This window comes from Poecilia latipinna, unplaced genomic scaffold (genome assembly GCF_001443285.1).
Source record: "Poecilia latipinna isolate Pla-1442-1.1 unplaced genomic scaffold, P_latipinna-1.0 Scaffold1929, whole genome shotgun sequence".
NCBI classification, from domain to species: domain Eukaryota; kingdom Metazoa; phylum Chordata; class Actinopteri; order Cyprinodontiformes; family Poeciliidae; genus Poecilia; species Poecilia latipinna.
In genome coordinates, this window is record NW_015114545.1 from 47,097 (window position 1) to 63,821 (window position 16,725).

General features: G+C 47.3%; 2 protein-coding genes across 5 annotated transcripts in view; both read left to right on the forward strand.

Moving 5' to 3' along the window:
• Positions 1-10,069, forward strand: part of LOC106935218 (MAGUK p55 subfamily member 5-A-like) — a 17,159-nt gene extending 7,090 nt beyond the window's left edge. The window contains exons 2-17 of the mRNA XM_015015579.1: positions 161-441; positions 1,018-1,195; positions 2,644-2,744; positions 2,927-3,034; positions 3,114-3,191; positions 3,264-3,404; positions 3,479-3,640; positions 3,734-3,811; positions 3,887-4,070; positions 4,149-4,220; positions 4,784-4,852; positions 5,110-5,274; positions 5,700-5,789; positions 8,114-8,226; positions 8,297-8,407; positions 8,480-10,069. Coding sequence (XP_014871065.1) covers positions 262-441; positions 1,018-1,195; positions 2,644-2,744; positions 2,927-3,034; positions 3,114-3,191; positions 3,264-3,404; positions 3,479-3,640; positions 3,734-3,811; positions 3,887-4,070; positions 4,149-4,220; positions 4,784-4,852; positions 5,110-5,274; positions 5,700-5,789; positions 8,114-8,226; positions 8,297-8,407; positions 8,480-8,656 — 2,007 coding nt within the window. The 5' untranslated portion in view covers positions 161-261 and the 3' untranslated portion in view covers positions 8,657-10,069. The remainder of the gene's footprint in view (positions 1-160; positions 442-1,017; positions 1,196-2,643; positions 2,745-2,926; positions 3,035-3,113; positions 3,192-3,263; positions 3,405-3,478; positions 3,641-3,733; positions 3,812-3,886; positions 4,071-4,148; positions 4,221-4,783; positions 4,853-5,109; positions 5,275-5,699; positions 5,790-8,113; positions 8,227-8,296; positions 8,408-8,479) is intronic.
• A 2,140-nt stretch (positions 10,070-12,209) lies between these two features.
• The window catches only part of LOC106935215 (protein Daple-like), a 59,143-nt gene continuing 54,627 nt past the window's right edge, over positions 12,210-16,725 (forward strand). For 2 of the 4 annotated variants that reach the window (XR_001421849.1, XR_001421850.1), the window contains exons 1-3: positions 12,210-12,830; positions 14,905-14,999; positions 16,396-16,504. Coding sequence is in view for 2 of the 4 variants with exons in the window: in XM_015015576.1 (XP_014871062.1) it covers positions 12,771-12,830; positions 14,905-14,999; positions 16,396-16,504 (264 nt within the window). In the remaining 2 variants the exon portion in view is untranslated. The remainder of the gene's footprint in view (positions 12,831-14,904; positions 15,000-16,395; positions 16,505-16,725) is intronic. The other 2 variants (XM_015015576.1, XM_015015575.1) reach the window with 2 other exon arrangements.

A 16,725-nucleotide genomic window follows, 5' to 3' on the forward strand; every position in this document is an offset into this window, starting at 1 on the left:
GTGACCGATCGATCGGCACACCTCTAATTATTATTATTATTGTTACTGAGAAGCAGAATGTTTTTGTTGAGCCTGAACCAGGACCTTTGACTGGACTGACCTCCAGAACCATATTTTCCCAATATTCCCAGTGCTGATGATTTTCTTCTTCTGTCCTCAGGTATCATGGCTGCCGAGCTTGCTGAGCTTCCCTCCTAGACCCTGCCGGCTTCCCAACACAACCCGTGACCCGATCCACTCATAAAGCCCAGAGAGCGCAGCATGACGACCTCCCAGCTGAACGGCCATGTTGGGGAGGGCGGAGGAGGGCGGGGAGTGGACGAAGAGCTGCGAGGAGGCCAGCCGCCCCGGGAGATGGCCGTGGACTGTCCCTCAGAGCTGGGGGCCCGCACGCTGCCACTGCGCCGCTCCGCCCAGCTGGAGAGGATCCGGCAGCACCAGGTACCATCGGAACCAGGCCCGGTCTGGTCCAGAGAGCCTCTTCTAGCTTGCAACTGGAGCTCAGCCTTTTAATTTGTTAATTAATCACAATAATTTCCATTTTTCTGAAGGAACAGAAAGTAAGGAATAAATATGAATAAATTCATATTTCATATGCATTTATTGCTTTTAGTCATGTTTTATTTTGGATATTTAAAATGTCTTCCAGTATTTAAAGTTGTGTACCAAATCAAACTTTATTCATCTTTGACTGGAAGAAAGTACTCTGCGTCGGAGTGTTGTTAGGCTAACACAGAAAGCGGAATAAAAGTGAATCCAGGATGAAATGTGGAATTTCACAGAATTAGCCGATTTGTGAATGAAGGAAGAACAGCAGTTTCTGCTTTAGCCTGTTGGACAGGGATCGGCACTGGGTCCGCTGTGTTTATCACACTGGCATAGCTTAGTGTAGCTTCTGGACTGCAGTTCATAAGGTGGACATGAACAGGATCCACAGCCAACACCTGGCTGGTGGTGACCCCACCTGACTGGTCCCTGAACAGTCGGTGACCCGACTTCATCCTGCTCATCTTCCAGGAGGATCTTCGGCGGCGGCGAGAGGAGGAGGGCCGGCAGCTGGACCTGAACGCCTCGCTGCGTCTCAGGAAGCTGGCCCAGAACCCGCATGCTGTCGGCATCGACAACCCCACCTTCCTGCAGGACGCGCTTGTCCCGCCACAGGCGCTCTGCGGCGCCCAGAGCCAGGCGCTGCTGGGTAAGAGGAGGAGGGAGGGGAGTGGAAGGGATGGGGGTGCTGAGAACAGGAGGAGAAGGAGGAGGGAACGTGTTCCTGTCAGGGAGGGAATTCCTCAGGGAGGGAGAGCAGCACAAGAGACACAGACTTAATTAAAGCTTTGTTTGTTCACACACACACACACACACACACGTTTGGGTGGCTATCGTTGTGGGGACTGTCCATTGACTTCCATTCATTTCTACAGCTAACGCTAACCAAAACTCAATTCACACCTTAGTCCTAATTCTGACCCCTGACCCACAAACAGCGTTTCCCCTTGTGGGACCACACAGCGTAGTATGTGTCAGGAACATGGTCCCCACAAGGTTTTATAAACACACACGCACAGACCAACATGCAGTTAGATGTAGATAGTGTTGTAGTCAAGACCACCTAACCCGAGACCAAATCAAGACCAGAGTGTATCGAGACAAGACCAAGACCAGCCCTGCTCTACGTGACCAGATGGAATGTGAAATATGATCAAAATTGCTTCTTGCATTGATCTGAAAGATTCATATTCCCATAAAAACACCTAAATATTAAACTCTTGGAGCTTAAATAAATTTAACCAGTATCATTGTCAATTCAAACTCTAGTCTGTTGCCATCCCAAAAAGACAACGCCCTGGGCGGTTGCCCACATCGCCCATGTCAGAAACCACCACTGTCTGCACCATTAAGCGGAGCAACTAACGCAATTCCCCGACGGTAAACAACGCTCATCTGTGAACACTGCGCAGGGCGCAACAAGCAAGAAGGAACCAGGCACAAGGCGACTGACTCTCTCTCTCCTGCTGCATGAAGCCCAGCAGCTCAGAGCTGTAACATCTGCCACATGACAGGAGACGAAATCAATCGGAGAGCAATGAGCATGCTCTGTCTGCTCTTAAGTTCTTGTGTTTGATTTATTTACTAATAAATATCAATGTATATGGTTAAATAAAAATAATAATGGCTACTGCAGAGTACCAGAGCATTACAAGAACAAGGAATGGCTCTGAGCGAGGCTCCAGTTCTGTCATCCTTAGTAAAGACCCGTTTAGTAAAATCAGATCGTTCATGAATGTAACATCACTGGATTGCAGGCTTTGGTCACAGCGTTGTTCTGTACATGCAACACGTCAGTCAACATCTCCACACAATAATGCAGCGCAGTGACAGATGGTGTTTTTCATCAAAAATAGAACATATTTGATCCCTGAACAGTTAGCTTTGTTAGCATCACCTCACAGAGCTCACCTTTCTTTGAGCTTCTTTTCCAAGTGATGATAACAGTTTGATGCAGTGACGACCGCCACTGCCTGTTGTCATGGTAACAGCTTTCAGGTACACTGGGAAGGTGAAGAAATTCAAGGTCAAATCAGTTCCCACTCTCCCCTGCAGCCCAATGCTGCCCCCTGAGTGTCTTGTCCTCTTGTCCCTCAGAGCTGGAGGAGCTGCTGCTGTCCCTGAAGCAGGTCCGGAGCTGCCTGTCCGACCAGCAGAGTCAGAACGACGTGGAGCTGGTTCTGGGTCTGCTCAGCAAGGTAAGGACGGGACGGACCGCCACGACTTCGCTTTCCTGGTTCTGACTGTTCGGACCAGGATGGATGGTCTTGATAATTCAGGACCTGAGACGGTTCTGTTCAGCCAGTCTGGACTGGGCCGGACCGGACGAACCGGACCAGGTTAGAACACAGCTTAATTGCTGTGTTCTGGTTCCCCGCAGTCAGACTTCCAGTCGGCGCTGAGGATCCACAACGCCGTGGCGTCCAGCATGCAGCAGCCGACTCCACCGTTTCCGCTGACCCAGCAGGCACTGCCGCTGGCCCTGGAGGTAACTCTGCTGGACGACCTCTCACCTCTGACCACTCCCCAATCGCTGCTCCGATTCCACCCAGGCTCTGTGTTTCCAGGTGAGGAGCCTGGTGCAGGCCAGCCAGAGTAAAGACGGCCTGGAGCTGCTCGGTCTGCTGTCCGACACTCAGCTGCAGGTAAGGCCCCGACCAGCAGGGGGCGTCGCCTACCGGCTCCCAGCAGTCCTCAGCATGATGCTTCCTCTGCAGGCGCTGCTGCGGGCTCATGACGGTGTGGCAGAGAGAGAGATGGAGCCGGAGTCTGACTTGATGGAAGGAGAAACTGTGACCCAGTGGGGCGGAGAGACCGTGAAGATCGTCCGCATCGAGAAGGCTCGAGACGTTCCCCTGGTGAGGCCGAGGAACATCGCTGCTCAGCCTGAGTCCTGCGCGCCGTCTCACACATTTCCCGCTCTGTCCCGCAGGGGGCGACTGTTCGAAATGAGATGGACAGCGTGATCATCAGTCGCATTGTCCGGGGAGGAGCAGCCGAACGCAGCGGCCTGCTGTCTGAGGGAGATGAGATCCTGGAGATCAACGGCGTGGAAATCAGAGGGAAGGACGTCAACCAGGTGTTTGACATCCTGGTGAGTGCTTCGCTTATCAGCCAGGTGTTTGGTCTCACTTGGTCCTCTGAAGACGCGTTGCTCTCTGACCTTCTGCTGCTCTGTGTCCACCAGGCCGACATGCACGGCCTCCTGACCTTTGTGTTGATCCCCAGCGCTCAGACCAAACCGCCGCCGGTCAAGGAGAGCGTGGTAGGTTCCGCCCTGCGAGGCGCTGCCCTCACAGCTTCCAGACCTTCATCTGCCTCCTGATCTTCATCGTTCCAGGTCCACGTGAAGGCCCACTTCGACTACGACCCGTCCGATGACCCGTACGTGCCATGCCGAGAGCTGGGCCTGTCCTTCCAGAAAGGAGACATCCTCCACATCATCAGCCAGGCCGACCCCAACTGGTGGCAGGCGTACAGAGACGGCGACGAGGACAACCAGCCCCTGGCCGGACTCGTCCCAGGTGCGCTGCCGGGCCGCAGGTTCTGGCCGCTTTGGATACGGTTCGCCTGGTGTTCAGCTCGGTTTGTTTACATCACAGGGAAGAGCTTCCAGCAACAACGGGAGGCCATGAAGCAAACCATAGAAGAAGACAAGGAGTCTGAGAAACCTGGTGAGTCACTGATGCTACAATGAACTCAGACTGCTTAAAGAAGATGCTAGGCTAAGGCTAACAGAGTTGCAGTAAGCTATAGCTAAGCTACAACCAGGAGACTATGAGATGTAGCTAGCTGCTAGGCTAAGGCTAACAGAGTTGCAGTAAGCTATAGCTAAGCTACAACCAGGAGACTGATATGTAGCTAGCTGCTAGGCTAAGGCTAACAGAGTTACAGTAAGCTATAGCTAAGCTACAACCAGGAGACTGATATGTAGCTGCTAGGCTAAGGCTAACAGAGTTACAGTAAGCTATAGCTAAGCTACAACCAGGAGACTGATATGTAGCTAGCTGCTAGGCTAAGGCTAACAGAGTTACAGTAAGCTATAGCTAAGCTACAACCAGGAGACAATGATATGTAGCTAGCTGCTAGGCTAAGCGAACCAGTGTAACATTTAGTTGAGTCCAAAAATCAGACATTTTTCTCTTCCTACTCCTTTAGCTTCTCTGTCTTGGTGCGGTGCGACCCATTGACATGTAGCAACTACAGAACCGACTAATAGCTCGTTGTTTATTTACAGGGAAGCTTTGGTGCGCCAAGAAGAACAAGAGGAAAAGGAAGAAGCTGCTGTACTCCCACCGGAACGACGGTACGGCCCGACCCGACCCCGTTGCGGTTCTGTCGAGATCAAAGTTCCAAAACCAGCAGAACTTGGATCTACCAGCCTTAAACTGACTGATGGGCTCTTATTTTGAAAACTAGTTTTATTTTGAGCTGCACTCAGTCAGGAAAAGGTTCTAACCAGCAGACCAAGAGTCTGGTTCTGCTGGTTCTGCAGAACATCTGTTCCTTCTCTCTCATCTGAATAATAATAATAATAATAACTGTGTCTCTGCTCTGGTCCAGATCTCGATGAGGAGATTCTCACCTATGAGGAGATGGCTCTGTACCACCAGCCATCCAATAGAAAGCGTCCGATCGCTCTGATTGGTCCAAACAGCTGTGGGCAGGCGGAGCTAAGGCAGAGGCTCCTCAGCAGCCAACCAGAACGCTTTGCTGGCGCCGTGCCTCGTAAGACTCTGGTTCTATTGGACCCAAATGGTCCAGATCAGGAATAAACATTTATTTATGTCTAATGGGTGTTTAGTTTGCGTCTGATCATTGCTTAATAAAGTTGTTTATTTATTAAAATATAAGCTTGTTTTTTTTTTTACATTTTTTTTTATTTTGTTTTCTTGAAGATTTTTCTGTAGTTTTTTTTTTTTTCCCAATTTTTGCATTTTAATTTAACAATTTTTTTTCATTTATATTTTATTCCTAATATTTTCAATTGGACTTTAAAGTTTCTAATATTTTTAATTGAATTTTTTTTTTAATTTAAGTTTTGAATAATTTCTGTAGTTTTATGAAATGATTTCTGTATGAATGCAGGTTTTGTTCTGCCCTACTGTTTGTCTCGCTCATTTGTGTGTTTTCTGTGTGCATGTTGTGAGCAGACACCACGCGGAGCCGTCGGGAAGCGGAGGTCAGCGGTAGAGATTACCACTTTGTGTCCCGCCAGGCGTTTGAAGCAGAGCTGGCGGCTGGTGAGACTTCCTGTCCCTCTCTCTACTTCCTGTTCTAGCTCATTTATTTCCTGGGGGGGGAGTCCTCTAACATAGCCAGTCTTAACCATGGGGCCACGGCATACATTTGGGCCTCCGGCGCCACCTAGAGGTCCGCAACAAACTCCAAGGTTTTTACCTGTGGGCCGCTGTGTAGTAAAGTTTCCAGAAACCGGAGATGTTCAGGGGCTCAGTTGCAATACATGTTGCCACCACTTGGTGGCATTGATGTCCCAGTTAGTTGTTTAACAAGCTCTAATAAGCAGAAGAACTAGCCAGCCGCTAGGCTACAACCAGACTTATTTAATGTGAAAATATTTCCATCTCCAGCGTCCTGAAACTTCTATGGGGGAACTTTCCTGCCATAATCCAAGAGCACACATGTTCAGTCTGAAAGCAGGTTTTCATGTATATATTTATGTAACTTTAGTTTTTACTTTATTCATTCTACTTTGAAGATTGCAAAACCTTAAACACAACACAGTCAATGTGGTTTTTTTTTGTGATATTTATCTTCGTGTTAAAGATCCTCTATGTATGTTAATGTCATTTGTTTGAAATAAAGTAAAAAAAAAAAAAGTTTGACAGGCGCAATGATGTATCAGTGTATTTAATATATCATAACTCGCTAAATACTGAACGGATTTTTACGATTTTTTGTCATAAACCTTATTAACCTCAAACAGCTATTATAGCTACATTTACAAAGAAATAGTTTTAAGTATTTTTGAATTGACTGATACATGGTTCAGCATATTTAAATATTCTTAGTTGGGGAAACGGAATAGATTCAGAATAGAATATTTGATGCATGATTAGCATTTTACAAAGTACACAACCAGTCAGAATTTTTAAAATATATTATTTAGTAATATTAATACATGTTTATATAAATATAGAAACATAAAATTATGCAATAATAGATAAACAAAGATGATTAAATAATGATGAACATGCTTATATACATCATATCTATGTAGGTTTTATTCATGTTTTCCAGCCGAGGAGCTGAGATTCATCCGTCTCTTCTTCCTCACATTGTGTCTTTACGAAACCTTCAAAACTAAAACGGGAGCCATCTTACTTTAGACGGAGTGAAAGAATCGCACATAAATAACAGTCTTTGCCACCTTGTGTCACATAATCCAAGTCAATGTTGGGGAATAAGTAAAACTTTTTAAGATTTCCTAAATCTCGGTTCGCCTTCATAGCTGAACCCCGGTGTTACACCGAGCACTGTAGCTAATATTAGCTGGTATTTTACCAGTGGACATAAATACAGTTTAGTAGTATTCTACTCACAAAATATAAACGGTAATATGTCCATCTTACTTGTGAAACGTTGTCCCCAGAGATCTCACAACAATAGTTCGTCCATCTGAACAAAAATATTCGGCGGTGCTGAAGCTTCTGCTACAATCGATAGTATCCACACAGGCACACCCGCTAGGAGGAAACAAACGCACCCAGCACAACGCTTTCATTCTATTGGCTGAGAGGTTGCTAGGCGACTCTACCAAAAAGCCAGTTCCATGTTTTGTAAGCGAGAAGAGACTACATGTGAGGAGAAGTTTTGAGAACAAAACGCATGAAATCCTGTTTTCAGACGGAACATGAGGGCTCTTCTTCCCATTACAACCACCCTAACCCTTTATGGGTTCAACAAAAACCAAAACCCGAAACACTGAGAACTACTGGAGGCTCTGGCAGCGAGCCGTCACCCACCGGACCCAGACTGGATCTGATCCGTCCGGGAGGAACGAGCGTCTCATGAGGAGGCAAATAAAAAAAAGAGAGCAGTAGTTTGTTAAAAACAAAAGTTTTCATCCCTCAACTTTGTTTGTTTGTGCAGACTAAATAAAGTGATTGTTACAATATGGAGGGCACCTTCTGGTTGCTGCCGTTGAAGCAGTTTTCAAATGAATTTGCAGATTATAAGGGTATATTTTCATTTGCACTTTAAATTTGAAAATTGTTTATTTTAATCTTAATTTTTAAGCATATAATTTAATTAAACCAATTTCCCCACGTTACTCTTGTTGGTGTTTGATCTGTTCCATGAATTTGTTCAGATGTTTTATGTGCATTTTTGGTACAAATGATCAATAAATCTCCTTGTGATTCACATTGTGCTGTAATTATATTTTATGTTTTTGATTGTAAATCGAACATGGATTTGATTTTTAAAATGGAACAAGAGCCAGGTCAGTTTGGTTAACCCAGATGGTAAATATGCAAATGGCCCCAGGGTCACAGGGTGAAGAGCCCGTCCTCTAACGGGTCCTCGGGTCCCTCTCTCTCTCCAGGGAAGCTCATCGAGTCGGGCGAGTTTGAGAGGAACCTGTACGGGACGAGCAGCGACTCGGTGCGGCAGGTCATCAACGCCGGGAAGATCTGCCTGCTGTGTCTGCACACACAGGTAGGTGGCGCTCTGCTGCTGCCGCCTCGCCAGGCCCAGGCGACCTCTGACCCTCTGCCCCCACCCCCAGGCCCTGAAGGTGTTGCGCAGCTCCGACCTGAAGCCCTACATCATCTTCATCGCCCCGCCGTCCCAGGAGCGGCTGAGAGCGCTGCTGCTGAAGGACGGCAAGAACCCCAAGGTTGCTCTGGTTCTAGTTCCGGTACCGGTTCCGCTCCCTGAACCATGACCCCTGACCCCTGTGTGTTTGCAGCCTGAGGAGCTGCGTGACATCATCGAGAAGGCGCGCGAGATGGAGCAGAGCTGTGGCCATCTTTTCGACGCGGTCATCGTGAACACGGACCCGGACCGGGCGTACGGCGAGCTGCTGCGCCTCATCAACAAGCTGGACACGGAGCCGCAGTGGGTGCCCTGCTCCTGGCTGCGCTGATGACATCACAGGTCACACAGTAAACGCTGCACTACCTGGTCCTGAAATCTAACCTTCTCAGCATTAGGAATTATATTTCTACACAAAATCACAGAAAAACCTGAGCACATTTTTGAAGCTGAAAGTTGTGAAATTTGATGTTCAGAGCAGAAAATATTTCCTCCAGTTTTCCTGAATGAGCCAAAGCTCTTTATTCAAAACCAGAAATCACAGAAAACACAACTAAATCAACAAAGGTAAATGTAAACAAAACTCTCTAAACCCAAATTTCCTGAGAAATTGTTCTAGAAAATGATTTTTCTTTCAAAAACCTTTGTATTTTTTGTGTAAATTCTTGTCAGACCCATTCTTGATTTGTCATAAATGTATTTAAGTTTATTTAAATATCTTTCCCACTTCCTGCGAACCTGACCCTACAGTAACAGGAAGTTGATATTTTCCTTCATGCAGCCAACCTGGTCCGAGACCCGGTTCTACTTCCTGTTTGAACTCTGGACCCTTCCTGGAAGCTCCCCCTGGTGTTCTGTGTAAACATCACTTCCTCAGCAGCTCTGCTCTCTAGCGCCCCCCATGATGTAATTACGAACTGATTCTATTGGTCGGGGAAACTGCTGAGTCACTGGTTGCTATGGTGATTTCCTACTCTTCTGGGGTTCCCATAGCAACCTGTGAACAGTTCACCCAGAGGTAAAGCTGTGGCCGCCACGGACCTCCCATCAGAAGCTGGACCAGAACCGGTCCAAGTCCAGTCGGTTTCACCTATAGAAAACAAACATGGCCTCCAGGTGGCTTCTAACCCCCTGCTGGCTCCTCCAGGTAATGCAGATCCCAGTGGACGTAGCTTCAGGTTCTGTCTTTGAGGCTTAACATCCACAACCAGAGAACTGGTCTAGGATGAACTCTGAACCAGAACCGCTGAACTGGGAGGTCCTGGTTTCATCCAGTTGGTAGTTACTTTGTAACCCAGAGAGGCCAATTTCATACTGGCCAGACTGGAGATGGACTGGTTCTTCCTCTGGGTCTTCCTGGTCTCACTGAGGCTGAAGGAAAGCCTCAGGGTGTGTTGTCTGGTTAGTGTGTGTGTGTGCGTGTGTGTGTGTGTGTGTGTGTGTGAGAGAGGACAGTGCAGTATTATCCTGACCTACAGTAGAACCTGACTGCAGTATCTGTGTCCGCTGTGCTCTAGAGTCTTTATATATTTGTAATATTGTTATAGACTTATGAAATTCACAAAGCACCAATAAGATGGAAGGTTTCCACCATGACCCACTCTATTGGTCCAGGAGGACTGTGGGGGCGGGGCTAAGTGAAGCACATTGAATGTAAATCGTTTTCTTCTGAAATCACCTCTTAAACTGTTTCCTGTTTTGATATTCACAATGAAGGAATAAATAGAGAATTGCTAGAATCTGATTGGCTGCTGGTTTTTGTTTTTCCCTCAGTGGGGCAGGTGATTCCTTTGCAGGTCACATGACCTCACCTGAGCTAGTTCAACAACTGAAAGACCTGACCTGAGCGACATCAGAGATTAAATCTGGTAGATTATCATCCTGTTCACCTTCCCTATGGCTGGCAGGTACTCTAGGTAACCATAGCAACGAGATGGCTTTGCTCCAACCAGGGGTCAACAGATCTGAATCCCCTACTCCAGAGGTTCCCAAACTGTGGGGCGCGCCCCAGCGGGAAGCCGTCTGGATGGAAAAAAAAACAAAACATGAACACTGTATGCGGTGGGTTTTTACCTTTGAATGGCCAACTCTCTGTTATTCCTGTCAATTTGATACAGTAGATTCTTCCACACTTCCCATATCTGTGTCCTCTGTCACTTTTATCAGCAGTTAAAACTGTTTAATCCGTTGTTAACATGTTGTAACCTGTTTTTCCGAGCCGCCTTTAAACGCAACATGAGCGCTACGACGCTCGCGCTGGGTTTCCACCTGTGAAGGAGACCTGCTGCTGCTGTGCGGAGCTACGTAGGTTTGTGTTAGAATCACAGCAGCAAAACGCAAAGAACTTTTCACAGTTTTTCCCTCCAAACTAACCGACTGAGTTGAGTAAAGCTGCTGGATGCAGGTAATGTTAGCTAAATGATGACTAGCTAACATCAATACAGAACCTTTAGCTTAACAAGTACCTTGTAGGCTACCGATGTTGGTGTCTATTTTCAACTACGTACATTCATTTTGTCCCCAAAAAAGTCGATACCCCCCCCCCCTCAGCTGACCTCATCAGTGCCTGAACAAAATTCATTAACAATGAAACGCAGTTTATTGTTGAGTCTACAGAAGCATCTTGTAGTCCACATTAGAACAGGAGCTTCAGGAACCAGTTCAGTGAACTGGACCAGTTCAATTCACAGGTGAAGAGGCGTCTGGGCAGATTGGACCGGAACCAGGCTGCAGGTCCAGATGGTGTTTGCCCCAGAGTGCTGAAGGCTTATTGCCATGGAGACGCCCGCTACTCCCATCCTCTGATTTCTGAGTCCAGAACATTTGACCCAGGTGGACCAGCAGCGGTACCGTCGGACCAGGAGTCTTCACAGACTCGCTGAATCTCGGGTCAGTCTGGAACAAACTGCAGTAGATTTTATGCCGCTTCAAGAGTTGATTTTGTAGTACTCCGCATTCACCAGGGGGTGGCGCTGTCATCCTATTTACTGGCGCCACGTGTGATCAGTGGTTTTCCTCGCTGCATCACTGAACTTTGAGATGAGTTTGTGTCACAGGATGTCAGTGATGTAGGGTTCCTGTCCGCTGATCAAACTCATTCAGACTGAACCAGATCCCGGCTCCGGAGCCGGGAATCGGTTCTACAGTTCCTGGGATAGAAAGTAGACCCAGTGTTTGTTGCACACACCCTGCTGGGCCGGCCTTCATTGCTGCATATTTGCATCTGACCTTCGATCTGAGCTGATCTCTGGTTTCCTTTTCAAACTATTCAGACGAATCAGAGTTTAGAACAAGAGAAGTACCTGCCACCAACACGCTCGTTTTATTGCCACTGTGGTGACCGACGCTGTCTGGAGGAAAAACCCTGGAAAACACTGTTCCCCACCTGATCTGTGATATTATGGGATGTTCTCTCCTCTCAATGACTAAAGTGGAGGTGTGTCGAATGAATGTGCTGAGAATGTGCACAAGTACACTTTAGAGATATTAAAATAAAATACATACGCAGAAAATATTAAGTCCTATAAAATAACTAAAACATAAGTCTGACTCTTGTTCTGTGTGCATATTTCAAATATACGATTAAGAAAAATTACAACATGTAAACTAAAAGGTTAGAAAGGGAACAGTAAAATTTATAACTGTAAAAGTTCACTAAAAATCATTAAGACAGTCATAAAAACAGGAAATATAAAAACCATCAGCAAAACCAATGGGAGATTAAAATAAGCGCCGCTTCCTGCGCGGGACGGTCACCATCTTGCTCCCTCCTCTTCGGCTGCACTCTGCCCGATGGTGACGTCAGCCTCAGTGTTAAACACCCTCTTCTTCATTGGTTGGTTCAGAGAAAAGGCGGGAGTTGGCGCTGCGGCCGGCCGCTGATTGGCTGTTCGTACCGTCGGTTTGCCTTCCCTGTGTTCTCGGGTCTCGCAGGTTGATGGAGACAGTTGGAGCGGCGAGGAGCTGGTCCGGATGGAGACGACGGGAGAAAGTACTTTGACCCGGTTCTGCTGAAGACTTTCACTGTTTTCTCATCGGAGTTTTTGTATTTTCTAACTTTCCAGCGTTTTTTTTTTATCTCTTTACGGTCTGATTTGTGTTTCCTTGGCAACACAATCAACTATCCGAGCGAAGTTTGGATCAAGTGTTTGCCTACCATCAGCAATAGAAACGCTGTAATTTAGCGGCGAAACTAACGGAACCTACTCCAGAACTTTAGAAAAACCTCTGTGAGGGAGGTTCCGACCCGGTCCAGCTGGTTTTTACCCGCCTTTCCTCCACTTTTCGGACTTACCGTGGGGACCCGGACAGACAATAGTAGCTACTGCGGAGCTCGTGCGCAGGGGAGGGGGGACGGGGGGGGGGGGGACGGGGGGGGGGGGGGGGGGGTGCCGATGCTTTGATCCGGATCGATCGGCGGATTGATGAGTGATTGATGACCAAGCATGGATGTGACCCTGTCCGAGCTGCTGGCCTCCTTCATGGAGTCTCCGCTGGTGCTGTGGGTGAGTCTACCTGCTGCGTCAGGTGCCTGGGTTAACCAGGAACCAACTAGAGAAGGTTAACCTGCCACTAACTAGTCTGGGTTAACCATTTTCTACATAATACAGATTAACTACTTACTAACTAGTCTGGGTTAACTAGTCCAGCCAGTAAATGTTCGTCCTGATCTCCAGCACGTGAATCTGGCCCGACCCGGCTCTGCCCAGAACCAGCACCGGTTCCCTTCGCAGCTGGACCTCTGTTACCGAGTGGCCGTTCAGGACACAGGTCTCTGATCTGGGCTCAGTCTGCTCCTTTTGGACCAGAACCATGATGTCTGTCTGGGTTTCCCCCAGAAAAAAGTCCGCGGGGTTTGATAAGTTGACAGGAAACGTAAAATATTGCTGGGTAATTATGTTACTGGAAGACATGGCCGATACTTAAACCCACAACTATAAAAACAACAAATAAAAACACAATCAAAATAAATATCAATTATTTGCACTTGTGTCAAATCCAAATTAAGTCATCAGTCAGTGGATCTAAAAACACGATGCAATGCTGATCACATTTAGAGCCGGCCCAAGGCATAAGCGAACTAAGAGAATATCAATGCTGTTAAATTTGATTTAATGGTTTCAGTATAGATAAATTAAAAGATTTTAAAATGTTTAATTATTTAAATTTAAGATTTTAAGGAGCTGGCAAGTTTACTTTGTAAAAGTTCAAAGAACAATCTACATAATTAGATTGTTTTGTTACCGTAGCAACAGTCTGACGCTGTCAGTTTAATCTTTGAATTTTAGCTATTCATTAATGCATCTTAGTAAACTACAGTTACATTTGCCTGCTCAGCCAGGTAAACTGGGCCCCATGGTGAAATGCTGTTAGTGGTGCTCATATTCTTAGCAGCAAGAGGGGCCCTCATGTCAAATTCTGCTCCAGGTCTCATTCAACCTTGGACCGGCCCTGTATGAAGCTAGACCCACTGCACTGCACATCTCTGCAGCTGGATGTAGAGGGACAAACGGGAGATTTAATTTATGCAGCTTTAGTAGCTCTTTTAATTCGTGTCTGTTGAGTTTTAATAAGCGCCACAGAGACTGGTTTGGTTGCCAGAGCTTGATGGGCCGAGTTGCTCTCTACTTGACCGCGCAGCAACTCTATCTGATTTTAAGTAGAGCAAGCATTTGATAGAAAATAAAAACAAACCAGTGTGCTGCGCTAGTCAGAAAGCTCCTCCACGGTCCGTAACGCACCGGCTAACCGGGAACTCAAAGTTTATCACCGCAGACAGTCAGCATTTTGAGACATAAACACACACACCACATATAATGCTTTGTTCAAAAAGAAATATTCTCACTGCACGCTCAACACGCACCTCTAAATGTGCACCTGTGAACACGGAGCACAGCTCAGTGTGGACATCGGAGCTTCATACAGAGCTGCACCAGCAGAGCAAATGGATCCTCATCCTCACATGAGATATTGATATAAATGTCCATATAGGTGAGCCAATATGAGCGATCTGCAGTGAGCTAAACTTCAGAGATCAAGCCACGACAGCGCGCGAGGCGGCGGTCTGATTGGTGCGCTCCCTGTCCAATGCATCAATTTATAAACCTATGAAAACTATAAACCCATCTTTCTGACAGGAATAATTCTGCAGTCTGTCCTATTAAAAAATAAAAACACACAACGCTTAGCCTGGCAGGGAGAACGTAAACCATGGCGGCCCGCCAGGCTGATAATACACTGGGGGAATCCCTGGTTGTACCGGACCAGGTGATGCAGCTCTTTCAGGTATCTGGACCTAAACAGAACCAGACCGCTGGAGGTCCAGGTACTGCTGTTCCTCCATTTAGCTCAGTTGCAGTGAATTAATCAGAAGCTGACAAAGCCATGACATCATCAGTGGGGCGGGGTTTGAAGGCAACGCTAAAGCAGTTTTTCTGCGTGGTCAGATGAAGTTCTGGAGCAGCTGGTTGGGCCCAGGCGACCCACCAGGTCCGCTGTCAGGCTGAAGGCAGACAGGAAGGGGAGGAGCCAGCCTTCACCTGTCCTCCAGGTGTGCTCACCTGTCCTGTGTGTCTCCAGGTGCGCATGCTGGGTCCGCTGGGCTCCGAGGAGCGGGTCGCCATGTTCATGGAGCTGGTGGATGGTGTCTTCCTGCATAAGGTCATGACCCACATGTGAGTACCTCATGGGGAAGGTGTGGGGCAAAGAAGGGAGAGGACTAAAGGGGCGGGGCATAGAGGGGAGAGGACTAAAGGGGCGGGGCATAGAGGGAAGGGGACTAAAGGGGCGGAGCATAGAAGGGAGATGTTTAAAGGGGCGGAGCCTGCTCTCATTGCTCTGAGTTCATCAGTCAGTTCAGGATTTCCTGTGCGTGACAGGTAAGTGTCTCTGTGAGTGAGAGAGCGTGACAGAGCAACCACATCCTGCCTCAGGCGCCACACCAGATGTTTCTCTGCTCATCGTTTTCCTGCTAATAATAATCATCAGTCTGAGGCTGAAATGAAGCTGGATTATCGCCTCTAATCTGAGAATCCACCATCAGCACTAGATTTGTATTAGTCCATTTGGCCACAAAGAATTGAACTTTGGTTCTGCGTAGTTTTCAGTTCAATTCAGAAATCCTTTATTGATCAAATTAATGTTGTAACTGAGATCATCCATGTTTCTTCAAACAGTTGTGGAAAGTGATGCTGTGGGCCACCAGGATCTCCAGCAGCAGTCAGTCTCACAACAAATCTGATGAGGCCTCTGACTGAATGACAGTCTCATGCTAACACACTAACAGCAACACGTCCAGGATGGCTCCATCAGCTGTTAGCTAGCTCTGCTAATCCAGCTCCTTTGCTTTTGCCGCTCCTCTGCAGGGGAGCGGCATCCATGATTCCTCCTTTACAGCTCCTGTGGGATTTGGGGTCAGAGTTCAGATGAGATGCTAACTATCTGTTGTAAAGCAGTTCCTTGTTGCCATGGTTACGCACCATAACAAATATCTGAAAGTAAAAAAATTAGGAGCACACAGTTTTTTTAAAAGAGGAAAAGCAAGTTGAATGAAATGCGCCCGGTACCAATCTGGGTCTTAAGATGTTCATCATTTAGCAAAATGGATCAGAACCGGAGCTGTTAGCAGCAATACAGGGACGCTAATAACCCAGGTCAGTTACAGCCCCATGTTTACAAACATTTAACTCTGACAGGCATCGGAATTAGCATGTTAGACTTAGCATTAGCATGCTAAAGCTACAATTGGCACTATGCATTAAGTATTAGCATGGTAGAGTCAGCACGAGCACGCTAACGTTACAGTTAGCACGACAAAGGCACTGTTAGCATGTTGAGCTAACAGTGACAGCTGAATGTCCAAGCAGAACGGCCAGTTGCTGCTGCAGCGCCCCCTGCTGGCAGCAGACGGTAGCAGCGCCCCCTGCAGGTTGCATCTGGATGCTGTGCCTCCGGCAGAATGAGGACAGTCAGGCCATTGTTCTCCGCCCGGGGCGTAGTCTGGATGGGGGCGGCGTGGGGGCGTTCCTGTCCTGAGTGGAGCGTCTGATCTCTCTGTCTCTGTTTCCATAGTGACCCCAGCCCCACCAATCAGAGGCTGAACAAAAACGTGAACAACGACGTGTCGCTGCGCCTCTACAACCTCACGGTTCTGACCCGGCACATCAGAACCTACTACCAGGTACAGAACCGCACTCATTGCAGCAGAACCCGACAGAACCAGACCAGTCGGACCGGCCATGTGAAAACATTTGAATAAAACTTCACAGTGGCTTGGTTCTGGTTCAGGTTCAGGTTCTGGTTCTGTCTGGGTCAGCAGGTTCTAGTTCCAAACATTAAGGTCATTTTAACCAGAACATCAAAGGGGGTTGAGGGTTTCACTTCTGTGTTAGTGTGTTTGTG